The 23914-nt window shown below is 52.4% G+C and overlaps 1 protein-coding gene across 2 annotated transcripts in view; it reads left to right on the top strand.

Moving 5' to 3' along the window:
• Positions 1-21419, top strand: part of STX2 (syntaxin 2) — a 35001-nt gene extending 13582 nt beyond the window's left edge. Inside the window, exons 3-11 of one of the 2 annotated variants that reach the window (XM_039249580.1) lie at positions 944-1043; positions 7654-7728; positions 9221-9294; positions 9698-9806; positions 12269-12342; positions 12444-12581; positions 14799-14909; positions 16493-16617; positions 20205-20291. In XM_039249580.1, the coding sequence (XP_039105511.1) occupies positions 944-1043; positions 7654-7728; positions 9221-9294; positions 9698-9806; positions 12269-12342; positions 12444-12581; positions 14799-14909; positions 16493-16573 (762 nt within the window). In that variant the 3' untranslated portion in view covers positions 16574-16617; positions 20205-20291. Of the gene's footprint in view, positions 1-943; positions 1044-7653; positions 7729-9220; positions 9295-9697; positions 9807-12268; positions 12343-12443; positions 12582-14798; positions 14910-16492; positions 16618-20204 lie in introns of both variants that reach the window. The other variant, XM_039249581.1, reaches the window with a different exon arrangement.
• Positions 21420-23914: the final 2495 nt, after the last annotated feature.

Here is a 23914-nt window from a genome sequence, read left to right as displayed (position 1 = left end):
TCTGCTTCTGTTATCTCACCCCTGTCTTCTGAACACCAGCTTCTCGCCGCCTCCTTGTAAGGACTCTTGTGATTATTTTGGAGCAGCTCCGATAACCCAGGCTCGTTCCTCTCGGGACTCAGCCCCGTCTGCAAAGTCCCTGTCGCCCTGCCCGGAAGCACTCACAGGCCTAGGGTGTGGACATCTACCACACGTGGGAGGATTTTGTAATCACTGTTTTAAAATGAATCAGTCAGTATTGAAGCTGTTGCTCCGCTGTGGTAATTCTAGATACGTGGATCTATTGGGATGAGTCGTGCTGACGAGTACGTTACAGATGGAAACATGTTGGGTAGCGAGGGTCACTAGGTGAAAACCATGACCATGACGGTAAACACCTCCCCATGTGGAGTATTCCTGCTGATGTACCTTGTGCCTTTTTTTTTCTTAAATATTTTTAATGTTTATTTTTGAGAGAGACAGAGCACGAGTGGGGCAGGGAGAGGGAGACACAGAATCGGAAGGAGGGTCCAGGCCCTGAGCTGTCAGCACAGAGCCTGGCTAGGGGCTTGAACTTACAGACCATGAGATTGTGACCTGAGCGGAAGTAGGATGCTTCACCGGCTGAACCCCCAGCGCCCCTTTCCGCCGGGGCAGACGGCCCCGTGCTCGCAGTTGACATCACCTGCGGCAGCACGTAGGTCTCGATGGTAAAGGTTTGTACGGCCTGATGGGTTTGTCACTGAAGATTGAAGGAAACTGCCTTAGTCGTGACCGTACAGAGCATCTGGTGCGTTTTTCTTTGTCTTTAAATAGTTACCAATGTGAGAATGGTACAGGCTGCTACTCCTTCCTGTGGTCACTAGTCATTTACTTCCCTCCTTTATCCTTCCCTTTCCAGGAAATGGCAAGTGGTGGCGAATGTACATTGCCACCACGGTGGTGACTCTCTGTGTCTTCCTAGGTTGAGGAGATCAGGACCAGTATAGCGAAAATAGCTCAGTGCGTCGAAGAAGTGAAGAAGAACCACAGCATCATTCTTTCTGCACCAAACCCAGAAGGAAGTAAGTTGTCGGCTTTGAGAAGAAGTGCGTCTGTCTGTCTGTCTGTCTGTCTGTGTGCCTGTCTCTTGGCGCTGCCTATGACACAGGCCAGACACAGGCCACAGCCCGTCTGATGCAGGGCGGCCGAGGTGCTGTCGGCCAGGCCCAGGCCCGCGGCTGTGTCCTGTCCAGGAGAATGTGCCAGAATGGCGTTGCTGAGCCGTGGGGCCGTGTCGGTGATGGGGCCTCAGATGTGCACTTTCTGTGTCCCTGGCTAAACAGGAATGACGGGATTTTGTGTTCAAATGAAAGGTAGTAAGAAATTGTTCTGGAAAACTGCGTCTGTCAGGGCCGGTTGACAGGTGACGTGGAGAAGAAAGGCCCTGGCATGGAGTGTGCTGTTCAGGATGTTTGTTAAGACAGCAGGTAAGACGTGACTTTAAATTAGCTGCACATCAGGGCCTTGGCAGTGATAAGGGGGCGCTTCCTTCACCTGGCGAGGGAAATTCTGACCACTTCAGAGGTAAAATGGATCTGGATAAGCCAGAGATTGTGAACTGGAATCCGTACATCATTTTAGGGGGGAAATGGTGTCTTTACAATACTGAATCCTTCAGTCGGGGAGAATGGCCTGTCTGGCCTGTCCCTCTACCATCTGGACCTTCTTCAGTTTCTCTTGGTCGTGGTCTTCGGGGTTTGCAGCCCTGCGTTATATTTATTACCAGGTGCTTTACGTATCGGTGTTAATGTAAGTAGCATCTGGTAGGATGTTTATTTTCTATTCGTTTCTAAATACAGAAATAGGGTGGGCTTTTGTGTGTCGGCCGTGTGCCCCGCTGTCCTGATCACTTATGCTCTTAGTGTCCGTGTCGACTCCGACTCCATGGGACCGTCTGCACGCAGTCACGTCATTTGTGAATAATGACATGGTTTCCTTCCCTCTCACACTCTCTACTGTTAGGTGACGTATTCCAGTGACCTCTGTCGTGGGGTCGAGTGTACGTGGTCAGGGGCCACTCTTATTCTCTAATAAAGAGGAGAGTTGATAGCAACTTTTTGTCAGGTTATTTGATGTAGCCTTACATTGAAAAAAATAAAACTCTTAAATTGAAAAAAAAATGTTTTTAATGTTAAGATTTTGCATGTCTTGTAAAATAATGCTCTGATCCTCTGTGGATGCCTTATCTTATAATGTAGATGAATGTCTCCCAAAATGGGTTCTAGAGCACGAATCTCATCAGCTGGCCTGTGAAGCATGAGGTGTGGCACGAACTGCTTTGGGAGTCTCGTTATACCATAATCCCTCTTGGAAGTTACAGTGTTCTCAGAGCAATAAAGGCCCTGAGCAGTACTGCAATAAGGAAACCTGTGTAAACTTGGCTTAGTATGTTTGCCTGCAGAATTTTTAATTTGTAATTACTGTATTCTTTTTTTCTGAATATAATTTATTGTGAAAGTGGCTTATGTGCAACACCCAGTGCTCATCCCAACAAATGCCCTCCTCAGTGCCCATTGCCCATTTTCCCCTCCCCCCAATCCCTTCATCCACCCTTAGTTTGTTCTCTGTATTTAAATCTCTCGTGGTTTGCCTCCCTCCCTCCCTGTAACTATTTCCCCTCCCCCTCCCCCACGGTCCTCCGTTAAGTTCCTCCTGTTCCACATATGAGTGAAAACATATGGTGTCTGTCCTTCTCTGCCTGACTTATTTCGCTCAGCATAACACCCTCAAGGTCCATCCATGTTGCTACACAGGCCAGATTTCATTCTTTCTCATTGCCATGTAGTATTCCATCGTATAGATAAATCACATCTTCTTGATCCATTCATCCGTTGATGGACACTTAGGCTCTTTCCATGATTTAGCTATTGTGGAGAGTGCTGCTGTGAACATTGGGGCACATGTGCCCCTGTGCATCAGCACTCCTGTGTCCCTTGGGTAAATTCCTAGCAGTGCTGTTGCTGGGTCCTAGGGGAGTTCTAGTGTTAGTTTCCTGAGGAACCTCCACACTGTTTTCCAGAGGGGCTACACCAGGTTACATTCCCCCCAACAGTGTAGGAGGGTGCCCGTGTCTCCACGTCCTCGCCAGCATCTGTAGTTTCCTGAGTTGTGCATTTTAGCCACTGTTACCAGTGTGAGGCCCACAGAAAATTTTATGTGACACCACCTATTAACTTCTTAGTTAAATTTTGGGAAACCTGCATTTGAATAAATATTAGTGTATTTTTTCTTTTGAGTAATTTACCTCTGAAAACCTTTTGCTGCCGAGGAATAGCAGGTAAGACCCCTGTTTGAGCAGAGGCAGAACTCTGCTTCACAGGAGTCCCTACGGGGCCCTGAGTAAAACCATCGCTTTTTTCTCTTGCACGTTTCATGACAAAGTGCGAAGCAGAACGTGGGAGAGCAGCGTCCAGGTGCTTTCTTCCTTGGATTTGAACGGAGAAATAGTCACCCTGCCCTGCACGGCGGGGCCCTGGGGTGAGGGGCCCAGGTGCCGCGATGGCAGGGGCTGCCGATCCCCCCGGCCCGTTGGGGACCAGGGCTGGGGGGCCGGGGGGCCTGGGGGCCTCCGGGCCGAGCGGTGCCTGAGCACGGCGGCCACCAGGGGGCGCCTGGTGCCTGGGCCTGCGGCCGCCGGGCGGAGCGCCGTGTGCCGGTCGTTAGACATGCTTTTCACGCTTTTAGTGTGAAGTTCCTCAAACCCGCCGGGAGGTGGCCACGACAGTGCAGTGAAAATCCCTGCTCCCCTCACCTCGACCCACCGGTGGTCTACCTTTTCCCTCGTCGACCCCCCCCCCGTGCGTGTTCACACGTGTGCTTTCTGTGCCCGCTGCCACGCGCGCTGCGTGAGCGGTGCGTGTGCTGCCGGCGCTGCCCCCCCCCCCGCCTGCAGGGGGCGCTCTGCGCGCGGCCGTGATCTGACTCGGGGAGGTGGGCGCTGGTGAGAGCCCGCGGCCGACCTGCGGCCCCCGCTCCCTCTGCGCGCTGGGCGCTCCCCCGCTTTCCCGTCGCTCCTGCGCCCCCGCACCTGACGGCTTCCCTGACTCTTACGCGTAAAACAAAACGTGGCCCACGTTTGTCTTTTCTCCAGTTTGATCATTTTTTTGTCCCTAAATGCTTTTAGTCTGCTAGAATCATTGATGTTATATTGGGGCAGACACTCTTGTTCTGTGGTACTCTTTCTGTCTTTTCATGCTTTCTTTTTTTATGTCTTATTTATTTTTGAGAGAGAGAGAGACATAGAATGAGTGGGGGCAGGGCGGAGAGAGAGAGACACACAGAATCTGAAGCGGGGCTTGAACTCACGAACCACGAGATCATGACCTGAGCCGAAGTCGGACGCTCAACCGACTGAGCCACCCAAGCGCCCCCTCTCTTTTCATGCTTTTGTTTAGATCAGTTTTTAAGAATTTTATCTCCTCCACCATTAGCTTGTTTATATGAACTACTTCCTGTTGTTTGGTGGTTGTCCCCTAGATTATACTGTTGTTGTTTTTAATGTTTATTTCTTTTGAGAGACAGAGCATGTTGGAGCGTGGAGGGGCAGAGAGAGAGGGAGACAGAGAATCAGAGCAGGCCCCACACTGTCCGCGCAGAGCCCGAGGCGGGGCTCAGTCCCACGAACCGTGAGATCACGACCGGAGCTGAAATCAAGTCGGACACTTAACCGACTGAGCCATCCAGACACCCCGATAGCGTATATTCTTGATTTAAGATCTACTATAAATCTCTGCTTTTGCTACTTCTGGGTAAGACATGGACCTTAGGAAGCTGTACCCCATTTTTCCTTATATGCACAGATTGCCGTGTGTATGTGATAGATACATGTGATATGCCCCGCTGGAGGCCGGAGCCCGCTTTGGCAGGTTCAGGGGTCCCTGAAGGATGGACGGTGATCAGAGAATCTCCGGGGCATCTCTCACTCTCTTTCTCTTTCGCTGACACCGTCCATCCTTCAGGGACCCCTGGACCTGCCGGAGCCGGCGCAGCCTCGGGCAATGCCCCTCCTTTATCCTTGGGCCTCATACCTGCTATCTGAGACTCTCTCTTTCTCAAGAGCAGTGTTGGGGCGCCTGGGGGGCTCAGTGTGGTACGTGTCCGACGTTTGATTTTGGCTCAGGTTGTGATGCCAGGGTTGTGGGACCAAGCCCCGCGTCGGGCTCTGCGCTGAGTGTGGAGCTGCTTGAGATTCTCTCTCCCCGCTCGCCCCTGCCCCTCTTCCCTGCTTGTGCGAGCACTCTCTCTCGAGTTAAAAAAAAAAATCAAAGCACTATTACTGATTTTAGTAGGGGATATGCGGTTGTGTGAAACTTTCCGTTCGTTATCTCACTCTTGAAGGATGTTTTCACCAAGTGTAGGAGTCGGTTGGGAAGTCATTTTATTTGACCATCTTGAAGATTCTGAAGTTATCTTTCCAGTGCCCTTTTTTTTTTTTTTTTTTTTAAAGTCACCTGTCGAATTGCAGCTTTTTGGTTTTTGGTCTGTGGTTTAGCAGTTTCGTGCTGACGTTTGTGGATGTGGTTTTCTCTCTGTTTGCCCTGCTCTTCCCCGAGGCCGCTCTGGTCTTTGGGCCTGCGCCTCCGGCCGCCTCAGCCTCTGCCCTCGGGGTTCCCTGCCCCGTTCCCTGTCCTCTCTCTTCAGGAGGCTTGAAGTCTGTGTGGTCAGACCTCTGCACCGCACCCTGTCTCCTGCCCTCCGTTCTCCATTTCTCAGAGACGCCGTCTCCTCGTTCTATCGGGAAGTTGTGTTTCTGAGTCGTCTGTGGACTCTCTTCACCCGTTTTTTCTGGGTAAGAAAGTTTTCATTCCTACAGTTTCACCTGGTTCCTTTCTGTGCCACCCGGTTTTCTGACAAAATTCTTAATCTTGTGTTTTATCCCTTTGAGCGTAATGATGTCGAGTGTCTGTGTCTGATAATCCACCAACAGGTGCCGTGGCGTCTGTACGCCTGATCTGCTGTCCTGTGTTCGCCTGGTTATTTTCGATGGAGTCCCGGGCTTTGTACGTAAATGCTAGTGGCAATAATTCCAGTCCTAGGACACCGTTTTCTTTTCCTTTTCTTTCTTTTTTTCTTTTTTAAGTTTATTCACTGGGGCACCTGGGGGGCTCAGTCGGTTAGATGTCCCACTTTAGCTCAGGTCATGATCTCCCAGTTCGTGAGTCTAGGCCCCGTGTCAGGCTCTGCTGACGGCTCGGAGCCTGGAGCTGCTTCAGATTCTGTGTCTCCCTCTCTCTCTGCCCCTCCCCTGCTTGTGCTCTGTCTCTCTTTCTCTCTTAAAAATAAACATTAAAAAAAAAAAGATTTCCTTTACCATCCTTCATCTTTAAAAATAAATAAATACAAGTTTATTTACTTATTCCAAGAGAGACAGGAACAAAGCAAGTGGGGGAGGGGCAAAGAGCGAGGGAGAGAGAATCCCACGCAGGCTCCATGCTGTCAGTGCAGAGCCCAACACGGGGTTTGAACCCACATGGAAGATGTGAGATCATGACCCGAGCTGAAACCATGAGTTGGACTGAGCCACCCAGGTGCCCCAGTATTTTCTTTTTTAAAAGGTGATTTTTAAACATTGCTGACAGATGGCTCAGGGAGGGGGGGTGCTGCAGTCCTGGATCTGGTCGGTGAGGGCCCCTCCGCTGCGGCCAACAGCCTCCCGCTCCCGCAGCTGCCCCCTCCTGGGGGTCCTCCTAGATTTCTTCCCTGCCTGTTTAGCTTTATGATGTCTTTAGCAGATTAAACACACGTTTCGTCCAGCTTTCCTGACGGTTCCCAGCGGGAGCGTCCATAGTGCCGTGTCCGTTTCTCCATGGTTGGAATTGGCACCTTTGCCAAGTTCAGCCTTGCGGCCGCTTCTGTGACTAACAGTGCCCCTCTTTTGTCTCTCACTGGTGCCTGAGCCCCCGCCTGCCTGTGTGAGCAGGGAGCCCCGGGTCTCCCCGTCCTGGGACAGCCAGGGGCTTTCTCATCCAGTGAGGGCCGTGCTCCCGGGAGCACCAGCGGGCTGCAGGGCTCTGGTCCACCCGGCTCTGTCCTCACTGATGGAGACTTCTGCGCCTGCCCTGTGGTTCACAGCTGTCCCTGTCCCCAGCTGGGCCACACACCTGCACGCATCCTGCCCTGTGTGACTTTGCTGCAGACTCGGGCCCTGGCTCTGCCTGCCCAGACCCAGCGCAGCCACCCGCACTCCCCTGGGGGGCTCGCTCTGCTCCAGTAGAGGAGAGCACATGAGAGTTCGGGCGTATGGGAGAATTTTTTTCCAGAATATGGTTAATTTTTCTTTTCTTTCTTAGGTCTAGGTGTTAGTGATGGATCCAGTGAATTATATCACCAATTAATTGCTGCAACCAGCTCTTCTCAAGTATAGGTGCACATCACAGGCACCTGGGGGCTTGCTAGGTCCCGCCGCAGGTGGCAGAGTTGCGGGGCGGGCCGGGGCAGGGGAAGGCACATTTCTACCAAGCTCCCGCCTGCCCTGAGGCCCTGAGGCCTTTGAGAACCCCTGGCGAGATCAGTACTTTCTCTTAAGAAACAAAACACTCAAACATTTACCAAGAATAATGTTCCGTTTATAAGTTTAGTGGACATTACTGATGTTGGATATTATAGCTCAGATGTCTTTTTTTTTTTTTTAAGAAATAAAAGAAGAGCTTGAAGATTTGAACAAAGAAATCAAGAAAACTGCTAATAAAATCCGAGCCAAGTTGAAGTGTGAGTTTAAAGCTTTGTCTGTGTTTAACCACTGATGGGAGCACGTGGGTCATCTTTATTTCCTTCATCAGCTTTTATTCTCTGACATTTTTAAAAGTCCAGATTGTGAGCACTTTAAATTATCTGTATGTGTTTGGAATAGCAAGTCTTTTAAGTTATTCAGTATTCTAGAATTCTTAACCTACCGCTGTAAGAACAGAGAATGAGGAGCTAGAGCTAATGGCTGTTAATCTGCGAATTTAGGACAGAGCACGAACATTCCACAAGGTTAAGCATCTGCTGATAAGTTGTTAGCCTCTTATAGAGGCAGGTCTTTATGACATGTTCAGCCAAATTGCAGATATTTGAGAAGGTGAATAGTCTTTCCTACGAATCGCTGGTTTTTCTTAAATCCTTTACTTTTCGGTTCTGTTGAACATTAAGTGCGCGGAGTTTCGCTTCTGTGGTGCAGGGAATTCAGCTCCAAGAAGCTGCGGGGAGGGGGAGGGGGGCTGGAAAGACACGTTGTATTTAATTGTTACAAAGGAGCAGCAGATCCAGGAAGTCTGCGCAGATAGGAAAGAACTTGGTGGAAGCCGGGAGGTGGCCGCAGCAGCCGCCATTCACACCTTCAGCGGTGCACCCCTCGGGGGCTTAGGGGCTCCCACGTGCCAGGTGGCTGGAAGCCAGTCCGGACGGTGGCTTCATCGGCGTGGATTTCAGTGTATTTGAAAACAGAAGGATTTTCACCCCAAAGTACAACCACGGCGCCGGGATTATATCGAGGTCAAATCATCACGGTTCATTGTGGAACAGCCATCAGGATGGGTGCTTCCCCAGTGATCTTTCAATTTCTTTGTGTTTGAATTGGGTCCCAAGTAAGGATGCTACCCTGTGATTGGTGACATGTCACTTGAAGTCTTTAAAACTCAGATTCTCCTTCCATCTTTTCCTGGAGTGGTCTCTCTTGGCTGGAGAGACCAGGACGTTTGTCCGTCAGAATCTGCTACATTTCAGGCTTTTAAAGCTGATGTCACCACGATCCTTGGTGTTTCCTGTCGGTAGATGGTTAACTTCTCCAAACTCGACCAGGGTCAAGAGTTTTGTTTGTTTTTCTTTTAAATGTCAAGACAAAACACCTGTGTGTTTTTTTTTTTTAATTTTTTAAATGTTTTATTTATTTCTGAGAGAGAGAGAGAGAGAGCCTGAGCAGGGGAGGTTCAGAGAGAGAGGGAGATACAAGATCTGAAACAGGCTCCAGGCTGTGAGCTGGCAGCACAGTGCCTGACGCGGGGCTGGAACCGTGAGGTTATGACCTGAGCCGAAGTCGGGCACTTAACCGACTGAGCCACCAGGCGCCCCCAGAACACCTGGTTTTATTTTGTGATATTATCGACAATGGGCGATTACTGCCAAGATGCGTTTATGTGGAATTGAAAAGCAGTTTGAGGCTTGGCTTGAGAAACTTCCAGGTTTTAGTTTTAAAGGTGCCCCTTTTCCTGTTCATTTCCAGCTATCGAGCAGAGTTTTGATCAAGATGAGAGTGGGGAGCGGACCTCCGTGGATCTCCGGATACGACGAACCCAGGTTTGGCCGTTGGCCTCGTGAAGCGCAGGCCTCTTGACTCCCTTTCAGATCCAGAATAGTTGTTCGTATGTCACGTGAATCCTTATCGCGAAGAGAAGCTGTACTCAGTCCGGTGGCCGGCTCCAGTCTGCAGGCCCGCGTGGCGCCCTATCTGCATTTCCCGAGCCCTGCGGGGTCGGGGGGAGGGGTCTGCGGTGCCCACACTGGGGTCCGGGCCACGTCCGCCCAGCGGGAGGTGTCCCCTCTGTGAACGGGGGTGTTGTGAGCGCCACGCCGGGTGACTCGTCTGGAGCTGCCTGCCGCCCCCGTCGTGTCCAGCTGAAGGGCCGGCGTGGTTTCCGTGCCGCACTTACGGCAGGAGAAATGAGCGTCGTGTATTAATCACGTGTTTCCGTGTTACTAGCATTCGGTTCTGTCCCGGAAGTTTGTGGAGGTCATGACGCAGTACAACGAGGCGCAGACTCTGTTCCGGGAGCGAAGCAAAGGGCGCATCCAGCGGCAGCTAGAGATCAGTGAGTGCGCGGAAGGGCTGCCTTTGTTACACACGGACTTAGGGTCTGAGGGGAAAGTGCTGTTGCCCGCCTTGCGGGGCCTAAAGCCTTTTCACGGCTTCCTGTTCCTCGAATCACAAAATGTTTCCTTTATTTACATCCCTCAGGAAATTCTTGGTGAGTGGGTTTCAAGTACTTTCTTTTCTTTTTTTAATGTTTATTTTATTTTTCAGAGAGAGAGAGAGAGAGAGAGACCATGCATGTGGGTGTGAACAGGGGAGAGAGAAGAGGTAGAGAGAGAGAGAGTCCCAAGCAGGCTCCACACTGTCAGTGCAGAGCCCCACGTGGGGCTTGAACTCACCAACCGTGAGATCGTGACCTGAGCTGAAATCAAGAGTCGGAGGCTTAACCGACGGAGCCCCCCAGGCGCCCCTGCGTTTATTTCTAACTAGCATTACTTTTAGGGTGTTAATCAGATTTGGGAAACTTCCAGCCACTATTTGCTCAGGTGTTCCCCTTGCCCCAGCCCTCCCGGCCCCACCTTGGGAGACGGTCTCTGTGGCCTCACACTGACTGCCCTTTGCCCCAGACGGTCTTTCAAGGTCGTCTGCACAGCTGGCCGGCCGTTGTCCGCCTTGGACGATGGAGCTTTGCTTCCTCCGGACAGAAGGCAGTTTGCCGACTGCATAAAGGTCGGGCCTGCTTGCTCTCTGCTTCCCATTAGAGAAGACCGGGGCTCCTCGGCCGCGACTCGGCCTCATGATGGCCTCACGACGGGTGTGGCTTCCCCCAGGGCTGGGCGCGTCTCTCCGGCGACTTGGGGAGCCCAGAACAGCTGTGAACATGACCCTCATTCAGTGGCATCTCACCGATTTATTGGGAGCCAGTCAGCGTGTCCTGGGAGTGGTTTCCAGAGCGTGCAGGTCTGCGGTTTTCGCGTCCGCGCAGTCCAGTTTGGAACATCGCTGTCACCCGGAGAGGAGCCGTGCCCCGTCACCGGCCTGCCCTGTGCCTCCCCCCGGGCCCCTAGACAGCCACCGGCCTCCACAAGTTTGCCCGTTTCGGACACTTCCTGCGAACGGAATCACGCAGCCTGTGGTCTTTGGGACCTGGCCTCCTTCACATAACAGGCTTTTCAGGGCTCGGCCAGGCTGACCGTGTCGGCGCCTCCTCCTCTCTGGCTGACTTGTGTTGTGTCGTGTGCGTGGACCGCGTGGGTCTGCTCCTCACGTGGTGGGCATTTGGCTGTTCCCACTTAGGGCCAGAGGGTGAATGCTGCTGTGGCCCCTTTAATCAGGATGATGTTTACTCATTTAACTTTTTTTATGTGAGACACAAATTGTAAAAGATAACTATTATCAACCAGATTTTTCCCAAAACCTGTGACTATATTTTGTAGAGAATATTAATACACTTAACTCAAGGAAAAATACTAATAATCAAAACATAGCAGCTATTAAAGCATCTGATTCTAATACTCGGTCTTTATTTATGATCCTCTAATATAAGGTGATAACATATGTTGAAATCCTCTTTCCATAAGCCAGAGTTAGACTTTTACGAAAACCAATGTGCCGAAAAATCACATGTCCGCGCCCTTTTTATAGTTGTTTCTCATTCATACTAAAATTAGACTTTTTTATTCATTCTAATTATAAGGTTTTTTATGAGACCTTTCGAATTCTTCCTGCTTCTTAATCTTATGTTAATTTTTCTCATCATTAACACCTAAAAAAGTATATTTGAAAGCTTAGAACAGGGGCGCCTGGGTTGCTCTGTTGGTTAAGCATCCGACTTTGGCTCAGATCATGATCTCGTGGTTCGTGGGTTCGAGCCCTGTGCAAGCTCTGTGCTGACAGCTCAGAGCCTGGAGCCTGTTTCAGATTCTGCATCTTCCCCTCTCTCTGCCCCTCCCCTGCTCTTTCTCTCTCTCAAAAATAAATAAACATTAAAAAAAATTTTTTTAAAGGTTAAAACAGTGTTGCTTAGAAATTTCAATAAGTGGGGCACCGAGGAGGCTCAGTCGATTAAGCGTCTGACTCTTAATTTGGCTCAGGTCATGATCTCACAGTTTGTGCGTCCAGCTCTGTGCTAACAACTCAGAGCCTGCTTGGGATTCTCTCTCCCTCTCTCTCTGCCCCACCCCTCTCAAAATAAATTTAAAAAAAATTAACTCAGATTTAGTTGCCAACGTATGGTTGAAAAAAATCATTTAAAAAAATTTAATGTTTATCTTAGAGACAGACAGAGAGGCAGACAGAACGAGTGGGGAAGGGTCAGAGAGAGAGGGAGACACAGAACCCGAAGCAGGTTCCAAGCTCCGAGCTGTCAGCACAGAGCCTGATGCGGGGCTCGAACCCACGAACCGTGAGGTCATGACCTGAGCCGGAGCCGGACGCTCGACCCATGGCGCCCCCCCAGGCGCCCCCGCAGGGTCACGGCTCCGTCGCTCGTTCTGAGTGGGGCTCGTGCTCCTCCCGCAGCTGGAAGAACCACGACCGACGACGAGCTGGAAGAGATGCTGGAGAGCGGGAGCCCTTCCGTCTTCACCGCAGACGTGAGTGTCCGGAGGCTGGGGCCTGTCCGTGCGTGTGTGCGCTTTCGCTTGCAGAGCCGCCGGAGTTCATGCTCTTTCTCTTTTGTGTTTCTTTCTCCAAGATCATATCAGATTCACAGATTACTAGACAAGCTCTCAATGAAATTGAGTCCCGTCACAAGGACATCATGAAGCTGGAGACCAGCATCCGCGAGCTGCACGAGATGTTCACGGACATGGCCATGTTCGTCGAGACCCAGGTAGCTCACGTTTTCCCTTCTCCGGGACAGACGCCTGCCCTGCGTGATGTGGCAGATTCCGGGGTACCCGATAAAGCCATCAGTGTGGACCCACTGTCACCATTCAGGGACCGAGTGCAGTGTTCTCGTAGGACAGAAATGCTGGAAACAGCTTACCCTTCCAGCAGCGAGAGCCTGGCGCGCTTACAGTACCCGTATGCCCACGCGACAGCTCCCAGGGGCCCATGGGCAGCAGGCTCCTTCAGGGAGATTTTTAGTCAAATGTGCAAGTATTGTGCTGGAGTTCTCATGGAGACGGAGCCACAAGATCTTATTTTGTGTGACACACGCATGTGTATGTGTGCGGGTGAACTGGGCTCTCTAGAATAGTGTGCAGAAGGAAGGAGATACACCAGATAGCACGGTAACAGTGGGTCCGTGGGGACTTCATTTTCTTCTCTAAAACACACGTATTTTCAAGTTCTCTGCAAGGAGCCCGCAGTGGGACAATAATTGGGAGGAACGTTTTAAAAATCTTTAGAAGAGTAGGCCCGGGGGGCGTCGTCCGCGGCACAGAGAGGAGCCTGTGCTCCCCGCGGGCGGGCAGGGCACGCGACCCCAGGCTGCGAAGGCTCCCCCACAAGAGAACAGAAGTGTAGATGGTTCTTAACAAACATGAAATTCAGCGTAAACCACATGTGTTCCCGTTAGGTGTGCGGATGCGTGTGTTCTGGCTCCCTGACTCCCCAGCAGCCCCCCTGCCACTTGCCCGCGGCTGCTCACTGAGTCGGGGCTCAGGGTTCGGCTGACGCCTGTGCCCTAGGAGCACCCACGTCAGACTCTGTGGGTAGATTGTCCTCACTCACTGGCAGGCTGGTTTCGGACGCGCAGCAGGAGCCGCCCGGGAGAAGCTCAGCACCCAGCTGGCCTGTTCCCCGGAGCGTATGAGGAGGATGGGAAACCGTCGTGTGCGGTTCTCTCTCCACGTGGGTCGCTGCCCTGAGGAACACTGTTTATTTGGAGGACGCTTGTCATAAACTACTTGAAACGCTCAGGGCCCGTGCGATCGGCAGGGGAAAGAACAGCCACGCGCAGCCTCCCCCTCTGGCCTGGGGGGGCCTTGCCGATCCCACACAAGCAGTGTTGTTTCTGCCAGCTTCTTTTCAGGAAGTGTTGCCAAGGAGCGAAGGAGAGTCTAGGCCGTACGGGCCCCGCAATGTTTCTGTAATTTCGAAAGATCTTAGAGTGCTTTAGATCTTTAAAATAATTTTTTTTAAATGTTTTTATTTCTGAGAGAGAGAGAGACAGCATGATCAGGGGAGGGTCAGAGAGAGAGGGAGACACAGAATCTGAAACAGGCTCTAGGCTCTGAGCTGTCAGCACAGAGCCCGAAGCGGGGCTCGAACCCATGAACCATGAGATCATGACCTGAGCCGAAGTCGGACGCTTAACCCACTGAGTTACCCAGGCGCCCCTAGATCTGAATTATAAAGGCTTTCCACCAAGTATATTGTGTTAAGGTCCATTAGAAAAATGGCCATATTCTCAGCTTTGTTTCATCATTTCCCTTTAGAAGTCTGTTAGTCATGCACTATATTGACTCGTCTAATTCAAACTATGTGTAGAGTCAAAACCACTAATAAGCTTGAGCTTGTGAGCGTGTGAGTTAATTATGCGTCGTTCTCCAAATGCTGCGCTGTCACTGCCGCAGAGCGTGTCTGCCGTGGACAGAGAGTCAGGTACGGTCTCCCCTCCCCTCACCGCCCTGCGTCCGCCTTGGGCCGCGGGTTTCCTTCACTTGGCGAACTTAACGTCCAACAGACCGATGTTTTAAACAGTCCCCCACGAGGTCCTCCACACTGGGAAGGGCGTCACTGTAAATGGCATGTGTGGGAATAATACGAGGTGGGTCTTGCCTTGAGGTGGCTGCCCATCCCTGGCTGTGCCCGTCCCTGCGTGTGCCCACTGCCATGAGGCGCCAGAGGAAAGCAGGCCTCAGAATGTGCTCTGTTGTGGCCCGTCCGTCTCATCCTGTTCACGCTTGTAAAGTGTAAAGTACATCTTGATCACATCGCATCAGCACGTTTATAATGTTCTCATGTTTTCATAACATGGAAAACATTTGTGTCCGTCATGTGCACGTCATGTTTGGGTCAGGATGTCGTCGGTGCTGTGGCGGCCTGAAGGTGGGCGAGTCATGGGAAAACACCCTCTAAGTCTGACACTTTTTGTTTCTAGGGTGAAATGATCAACAACATAGAAAAAAATGTCATGAATGCCACGGACTACATAGAACACGCTAAAGAAGAAACGAAAAAGGCGATTAAATATCACAGCAAAGCTAGAAGGGTGAGTTTGGTTTTTAAGAATGAAAGCACATTTTTCTATTTCTCTTTATTGATGTGACCCAACCTGATAGGCATCCAAAGAGATAAATGATTTCTTAAGTTTTTATTTCATTATAAAAATGAAAAAAGCCACCAGCCTGGCCTCCCCCCCCGTCTCTCTGCAGCTCCCATGTTGTGGGCCATCAGCTGGCGGGAGGCATAAAGCTAACAGGCTTGGACGTTCTCAAAGTTGTCGGTGCACATTTTGTGCAGTGAACACTCAATTCTCTCCTTGGGGTCCTGGCTACAGGTCGGGTCTGGAGGAAGAACATTCCTGAGACCAGACCTAAGGCCCCTGGAGCCCCTGCAGCGGCCCCACTCGGGCTTTGGGAGTCGTCGTGTCTGTACCTGAGTCCTGACTGTGCGTGTGAGCGGAGCCCTCGTAAGAACACGATGAAATGACAAACTTAAGTCCTGACTCCAGGAAAGAGAACTCTCCCCGCAGTTCCCGGGTGTCCTTGTCCCCCCAGTGCGGAAGGTTGACACTGAGCCCCCAGCTGGGCCCCCGTCCCGAGAGAGGGCCGTGCGGCTCACGTGCCTTCCCGGGGCTGCCTGCCCAGTGCCCGTCCGGCGGGGTCCCCTGCGCTGCCCGCGGAGGCCCTTCTGAGAGGCGGTTCCAGGTCCCGGGGGGAGAGGAGGGGCGAGGGTTCGTGCGTAGAGCGAGCCGTGCGGGCTGAACGCGGGCATCAGACAGGAGGCACGCGTGGGTCTGCGCGGCTGGCGGAGCCCCTGCTTTTCCCGGGGTGCAGCTGCTTGTCACTCTGAGATGCGAGGCGGGGCTGCTGGCGTCATGTGTCCCCGCTGCTTCAGCGGCTCCTGAGGGACATGAGGGGATGGGGCGCACACAGGAAGGTCTCCCCGTCCCCCCAGGTCCGCGGGGACTTGGTGACAGAGTCCTTAGCCAAGGGTGGCTCCCTTCCCTTCTCGTGACCCAACCAGCGGGGCGGGGCAGCGAGAACTTGAGGGAAGAGTCGACTGCTTTGAACAGACGGTGAGGTGACCGAGGTGACCGTCTCCACCCTAAGCTACGGGGACGGTTGTCCCATGTGTCCGTAAACACCCGACAGAGAACCCACGGCGCCTACTTGAGCTCGTCACCTGCTCCCAGACGCCGCCCTGTCCCCGCTCACGTGGTGGCTGTCCCTCCCCGGGCGGGTGATCCGGCCTCTGTGGCCTGGCGGCTGCGGTGAAGGACGTCCCTGCCAACAGCGAGCAAACAAGGGGCCAAAGAGGGCGGGAACCTCTGATTTCTTAGCTCACCAAGCCGGCCCGCGGCTGTGCGCGTGGGAGGCCTCAGCCCCTCGGACTTGCCGCACAGGGGACCCTGCTGTCCTGAGGGTTCTAGAACCGTCCGTCTCCAAGTGGCCTAACCTTATTCAAGTAAAAACCACCCTTTTTAAGAACTAAAAACTGCTAAACAATTAATTAGATGCCCTGTAACTTACATGTTAAGAGATTCCCGTGGGTTTATTTTCACTGAATGATGCCTTCTAATGTGGCGATATGAAATTACTGTGATGTAACCAGCTTGCTTTTCTTTGACAGAAAAAGTGGATAATTGTGGCTGTGTCAGTGGTTGTGGTTGCCATAATTGCTCTAATTATTGGTTTATCGGTCGGCAAATGACGGTGTGGATAACGTCCGTGTGCGTGTCCCCTGCCAGCAAGGCAGTAAGTAACTAATCAACTAATGTACTTATTAACTGTCCCAATGAGGTAACTGCTGCTGGCCCTGTTCTCACCCACCTACAAGCAACAGCTGCCCGCGAGCCGAGCGGAGCCAGGCCAGCGGTCGCCCGGCCCTGCATGTGCCCAGCGCGGCGCGCGGAGAGTGATCGGGTAGGGGGGGGTCTTTACCCGGGGACCCCCTCCTCCTGCTCCTCGCAGCCTCCTGGGCGATCGCACCACCCCCCCCAGCCCCCTGCTCATATTGGATGTCGTGGCCACGGCCTGGAGGCGCCCTCTCCGTTAGCTGGCACTTAGTGGGTTAACGCACCTTTAGGTTTTGGCTTTTGGAATAATTGCTTTCTGGGACCTCCCCACCTGTGGTGTGACTGTGGGTCGGAGGGAAGGGAACTGGAGTTTTCTGGAAAAGTCCGGGGGGTGAAAATCCTCCATCTCCCCGGGTTCCATGAGCCGGTGTCTCATTCGTTTTCCGACACCTCCTTCCTGACGTGAACACCGGTGCCGGGCCTGTGAGAGACCGGGTCCCTGGTAGAGAAGACCTCCGTCGTTTCTGAAAGTGACTTTATTTTGTTCACCGTTTGACTGTCCCCTGTCTCCAGACTCCGGTACGCTGGTGTTTCCCTCCTTGTGTGGGAGCGCCCTCCTCGCGTGCCTGGGGAAGCCGGCCGTGGCCCAGGAGCTCCGACCGTCCTGACGTGCCCGCTGTCGGACGGTGACGGGCAGGCCTTGAGGGATCCGTCCTCTCCTTACAAAAGCGGCTGCCAGCTCCTGGTGGGCACTTTATTTCTGCAAAGTGAGATAGTAGAGGAGAGGGCGGTCCCGGCACGGCTAGGTCCCCAGCCCCTTTCCGGTCTGGGACAGCCCGTGCGTGTGGCTTCCCTGGTGCTGCCCCGCTAGCAGTGCTGGAAAAAGCAATGTGTGTGATTCTCTTTGCTGGTGTAATAGCATTTAAAAACTATGTTTTAAAAAGATTTTTTTAAAACATTTATTTATTTTTGAGAGATCGAGAGAGACAGAGCACGAGCAGGGGAGGGGCAGAGAAAGAGGGAAAGACAGAATACGAAGCAGCTCCAGGCTCCGAGCTGTCAGCACAGAGCCCGACACGGGGCTCGAACCCATGAACTGCGAGATCATGACCTGAGCTGAAGTTAGACGCTTAACCGACTGAGCCATCCAGGCCCCCTAAAAACTATTTTTATAATTGCTTTAAAAATACGTATTTTTAAAATTTTTCTTAGTGGTCATAATATGGTTGGTTGAATGTGGTTAAGCTTAGTATTAAAATTCGTTCTTAGATTAAACCAAGTGATGTTTGGTGATACCATTAAATGAATACAGGTTTTAAAGTTTATTTTGAGAGAGAGAGAGAGAGTGTGAGTGGGGGAGGTGCAGAGAGAGGGGAGGAGAGAGAGAATCCGATACAGGCTTAATGCTGTCAGCACAGAGCCTGACTCGGGGCTCAAACCCATGACACTGTGGGATCATGACCTGAGCCAAAATCAAGACTCAGTTGCTCAAGTGACTGAGCACCCCAGGCACCCCTTCTCAGGGCAGTTCCTCAGGGGGCAGTGGGCTTCTTCTGGGCCCTGGGCCTGGATGCTGGTTTACCCTAAGGTCTTTTTTTTTTTTTTTAATATTTTTATTTATCTCTAGGAGAGAGAGAGAGACAGCGTGAGCAGGGGAGGGTCAGAGAGAGAGGGAGACACAGACTGAAACAGGCTCCAGGCTCTGAGCTGGCAGTCAGCACAGAGCCCGACGCGGGGCTCGAACCCACGAACCGCGAGATCATGACCTGAGCCAAAGTCGGATGCTTAACCGACTAAGCCACCCAGGCGCCCCTATCCTAAGGTCTTTAAATACAAACATAGAACAGTCCTCACTAATAAGACACACACCAGGGGCGCCTGGGTGGCTCAGTCAGTTAAGCGTCTGACTTTGGCTCAGGTCATGATCTCACGGCTGGCTCGTGGGTTCGAGCCTGGCGTCGGGCTCTGTGCTGACAGCTCAGGCCTGGAGCCTGTTTCAGATTCTGTGTCTCTCTCTCTCTGACCCTCCCCTGATCATGCTGTCTCTCTCTCAGAAATAAATAAAACATTAAAAAAACCCCACCAGAGTATACAATTATTTCTTTTATACAAATGCAGTGACGTCTTAATTACACTTTTGAAAAAGTAACCTATTCTCTCAGCAAGTAGTTGGGGGGAGCCTCCTGGCAGGCAGGGCGCCAAGCGGATGCCTTCTGTGGAGGTGACGTGGGCCCCACAGCCCTGCGGCGCGGGCGGGACTGCCGCTCCGTTTCCTAGCGGGGCAGGCTTATATCTACGAGGTGGTGGCACCACGACCGGCTCAGAGCAGGACTGACGCCCCAGGGCGCGCTGCCCGCGAAGGAGAAGGGCACGCGTGGGGGTCGCGCCGTCGCAGCGCATGGACAAGAACGGTTGTTGACGCTGGAGGTGCGGGTGCGGGAACCCAGCTGTCGTGGGCTTCGGCGGGCAGCACCCTGGGCACTGGAAGTCACAGCTCACGCCCTGGGTGGCCGTTCTCCCAGGGACCCCGGGGGCAGTGACCAGGCCCCGGAGCTGGGGGGGGGGGGGGGGGCCGGGGGGCAGGGAATGGCTCCTTCCTCAAAGCTGTCTCCCCGCTGCCAGGGGCCGTGTGAGCCCTAGCACAGCCTCCCGGGACAGGGGGGGGGGGGGGGGGGGGGTGGCCCTGACGGGAAGGAAGGAGGCCCCAGGGGCCCAAGGGGAAGGCCGGCTCCGAGCAAGGTGCTAACTGCCGTCCGTGGGAGCGCGAGGTGGCGTGAGGCTCGTGTGCGGCCTGGTGGAGAGGGGTGTCCCGAAGGCCGCCCCCAGGCCCCGGGTAACTGGCCGGAAGTCCCCCAGGGCCCTGACGCTGACCGCCGGAGCACGCGGTGGCTGACGGGGGCGCCGGCGGCCCGTGCGGCGCAGGGGGGCTTCCCAGACGCAGGGGGGCGCGCCCGTGCCTCCGTGCCCTCCCTCCCGTGTCCCGCGGACGGTTCCCGGGGGAGACCTGGGACCAGCTCCGAAGCCGAACGCAGGCTGCCCTCCCGGCGGGGACGCCTGTTAACTAGGGCGGAACCGCGTCGTGAGCTGCCGCCCGCTCGGGGCCGCAGACGCGGGGGCGCCTCGCCCGGACCTGCCTCTCGCCTCCGCGTCCACACCGTATGTGAGGCTTTCTTCAGCAAATGGGAAAGAGACTCACTGAAAGTTTTAAAAAGATGGGCAGTGCGTCCGGGGAGTAGCGGTTCTCCGCCATCGTGGGGCCAGCAGGGGGTTTGCCGAGCGCCCGCCCCTCCCGCCACGAGCCAGCAGCTGTTGTTCTACCAGCGTCTGTGGCGATTGACTAAATTCCTTCAAGTCCGCGCGCACACCCGGTGCTCCGCCTCCGGAACTTTCCTTCCCCACCCCTCCCTTTTCTGTGACCTGTGGGACCCGGCGTTTTAAACTCTCCCAAATCCCAGGAGAAGTTTTTAAGAAATGACATTAGTGATTTCTTTCCTTTGATACCTTGCAAATTATGCAAATTAATTAATGTTTTTCTTTATCTTGCAGAAAATGATGTTCATTATTATTTGCGTAATTGTTTTGCTTGTGATCCTTGGAATTGTCCTGGCAACAACGTTGTCGTAGCAACCACATCCCGAGAGCCAGCGTCCTTGGAGTCAGACCACGCGCCGCAGCCGTGACCGAGCCCCGACCGAGCCCCTGCCGCCGTGCGGTGCTGGGCGCCCGTCTCTCGTCAGTGACGGCGGGGGTGGGGGGGCGGCGCCGCGGGACACATCCTTCAGGGAACCTCCTCGGGCGCGGGATGGGCGAAGAGCTAACCCAGACATCCTTGGACTCTGAAGGGCACAGCACCAAAAATGAACAATGTGAAACTTGTTGCAGTGGCCTTAAAATAGGGAATTATTGAAATTTTCTTTTTTTTTTTTTTTTTTTGTATTTCAGTGTTAAAAATACATGTGAAGTTTAATTAGGGATCTTTGATGTTATGGAGCTGTAAGATTTCAGGTCTGAGCCTTCCTCCGTCCCCGCCCCCCCCAGCTAACACGCTAATGAAGAGTCATTTTTTGTACTATGCTTGTGTTTTGTTTGTAACAAAAATTTTATCGTCACAGAGCTGTTTTGTAAGATACCTATAATTTTAAATGTTTATAAATTGTTTAATATATTAACACCTTAATTTACTCCATTTATATATATGGAACATTGCCTTGTGAAGTAAACAGGAAGCGTCATGATATTATTAGAGCCATCTTTGCACAGTCGTTTACAAAGTTTGCCGTTAGCACAGCGCACAACGGCGCAGAGCCCCCGGAAAGCCTTTCCAGTGCCTTCTATTCATACTGATTTATAAGGTTAAAATGCACCTGACAGCCTCCGGGACGTCTCCATTGTTGTACTCGGCTCCGAGTATCTCCTTCCTGCCCCTTGCCTGAGATAATAAATTAGTTACTGCATGTGAAAGGCCACCGCCTCTTATTTGTTCGTTAGAAATAAGGTTTGTGTGTCCTTGTTTACATTAGTAAGGTCTGAACTTAAGATGGTGAGAAGACCAAGATTAAGTACTTTCTAAAGTCAAGGAAGTTATTCCCAGACATTAAATCTTCTAACTGCAAACTGTTGTACAGATACTTACGCATGATCTCATTAAGTACTTCCTATCCTGCTGAACTGCAAAAGTGAATTCCCAAAGTGCATAGATAGGAATCCGCGATCATTAAACATTTGTATTACTCAGTAATGTTTTTAGTAGAATACGCTTTATTTTTTTTTATTTTTTTTTTTAAAATTTTTTTTTTTAATCTTTTATTTATTTCTAGGAGAGAGAGAGACAGTGTGAGCAGGGGAGGGTCAGAGAGAGAGGGAGTCACAGACTGAAACAGGCTCCAGGCTCTGAGCTGGCAGTCCGCACAGAGCCCGACGCGGGGCTCGAACCCACGAACCGCGAGATCATGACCTAAGCGAAAGTCAGACGCCCAACCGACTAAGCCACCCAGGCGCCCCAAATACGCTTTATTTTTTGACTTGTGTGATGGCTGGGCTCCTACTAGCCAGCGGACCCAGCTCTCATCATTTGTTTATGCGATCGGTCGCGTAAGCGCGTGCCTGTGTTCTGTCACTCTTTTGAAGTCTCGATAGAGACACACTTGATTCCACACAGTAAGTGTGAACGATGTTGAACAGCCTAGAAACTGTGTTCTTGATGTAATACGATTATGAATCCCACTCGTCCCTACTTTATGCACGCAACGGCTCTGCTCACACTCCGCTGTGAACAGATGTGCTCCCTTTGTGTGCTCATCGTCGCCCAGTGCTCGGAATTACGAGGGGAGCACTCTGGCTGTAACGTGTGTTTTTGAAAAGTCTTTAAGTGGCTGGTCAGCGGGGTACGCTCGCTACGTGTGCACAAGTCGGAGACGTGCCTTGAAGGATATGTAAACATTTAGCGATCGTGCCTGTATTAGTACAACTTCCGTGCGCCTGTTCGTCTGTGTCATTGTGTCCGCGTGGAGAGCAGCGCCGTGTGCTGGTGGCGGCCTGCGTGCGGCCAGGCGCGGGCTGCAGCCCAGGCTCCTTAGCCTCCCCTCCGGCCACAGTCTTCTGAGATTCACTGATTTTGTGCTTTTGTCATTGGAGTTATGGAAAAGCCTTTTGATTTCTGTTTAGGTGAACATTTAAGTCAGTCATCGGGTAGACCTGCTGTGCGTGTAAACCTCAAGCACCTGCCTGAGGTCAGATTTAAAAAAGAATGCATTTACAGGTTCACTTGTTACTTTTTATCATTTCTTCAAATATTTTGTTTACATAAAGAAAAAAACTGCCAGAGAACCAAAAACAAATTTACTTTTTGTCTTGTCATTTCTGGAAAGATTTTGGGGGGGTATTTTATTGCATATCTATTAATAAATTGTTCTACTAAGAAAATCACTCTTACCTGTGGCCCTTATTATGTATAATAGTGTGATGTGACTTAATGATGTTGATTTTTAAAAAATTTTTTAAATGTTTATTTTTGAGAGAGAGAGAGGGTGAGCAGGGGAGGGGCAGAGAGAGGGAGAGACTGAATCTGAAGCCAGCTCCAGGCTCTGAGCTGTCAGCACAGAGCCTGACGCGGGGCTCGAACCCACAGGCTGTGAGATCATGACCTGAGCCGAAGTCGGATGCTTAACCGACTGAGCCACCCAGGCGCCCCTGATGTTGGGGGTTTTGAGTTTTTGATTATTTTATCGTCTTTGTTGCGATTCGGAGTCTGCGGCTGGTGTCTTACACAGGAGCCCATCTGGGTTCTTGCTGGTTACGCAAGTGCTTATTCAGGGAATTTGGGTTTCATTTCAGAGTCACTGGCTTTGAATGGTTATGTGCACCGGACAGATTCTCCTTTGTTAATGGGGGGTGAGGGGAGGTCCTCCTGCCCCTGTGCTCTGAGCTATTTATCCTTTAGATTTCTTTTTCCCCTTTCAGAATTTTTCTTCAGTGGGAGTTCCTTAACCCATAACCCTTAAATCCTAACCATGTTGGAAAGTGATGTCCAAAACCACAGTTCCAAAAAAGAGAAGAAAGCGCTGGCGAGAGAGCCGGTGGGGGAACTGGCTCCGCGCTGCCTGTTCGGAGCCCCTTCCGCAACGGGTGTCCTTCCAAACTGCAATCTCCAAATACACATTCAGTAACGTTGCTCCTTCGTTCATGCTTTTTACATATGGTTTAGGTGACAAAGCGAATGAATTGTGTTAGTTTGAAGCCTCGGGAGCCCCCAGGCAGGCAGGGGGAGCAGGGGGGTCCAGAGGCAGGCAGAGCGCCGCAGCCGGGCGGGCAGCAGGGGCGCCGCACTCGCAGCCCCGTTGTCTTGCGGGACAGACGAGCAGGTTTGGGCCCCGCCCACCGGCATCCTGGGGTTCAGGCAGCGCCTCAGCGAAGGGGGGGTCGCTGCAGTGTCCACGCTGTCTGGCGCCACATGCCCCTCTCAAGGCCTGGCCTGGGATCCAGCTCCCACCGTGAGAACGGAGGGCGGAGCCTGAGGCCTGAGGCCTGAGGGGCCTCCCACAGCCCCGGGCCAGCTTCGGGTCAGCGGGGTCACGTCCTCTCCCTTCGGGGACCTCTCCCAACAGATTCTGTTAATTTCAATACATCTACAGTCACGTCCTCTCACGACCTTAAAACAGGATACCCCGGGGGGGGGCAATTCACACCAGCGGGTGGCACAGCCGGCGGTCAGGCAGTGAGGCTGCAGGCCGGTGCGGGGGGGGGGGGGGGGGGCCCGC

This window comes from Hyaena hyaena, unplaced genomic scaffold (genome assembly GCF_003009895.1).
Source record: "Hyaena hyaena isolate Hyena2069 unplaced genomic scaffold, ASM300989v1 scaffold_343, whole genome shotgun sequence".
NCBI lineage: Eukaryota > Metazoa > Chordata > Mammalia > Carnivora > Hyaenidae > Hyaena > Hyaena hyaena.
This window is presented reverse-complemented; position numbering and strand designations above follow the sequence as displayed.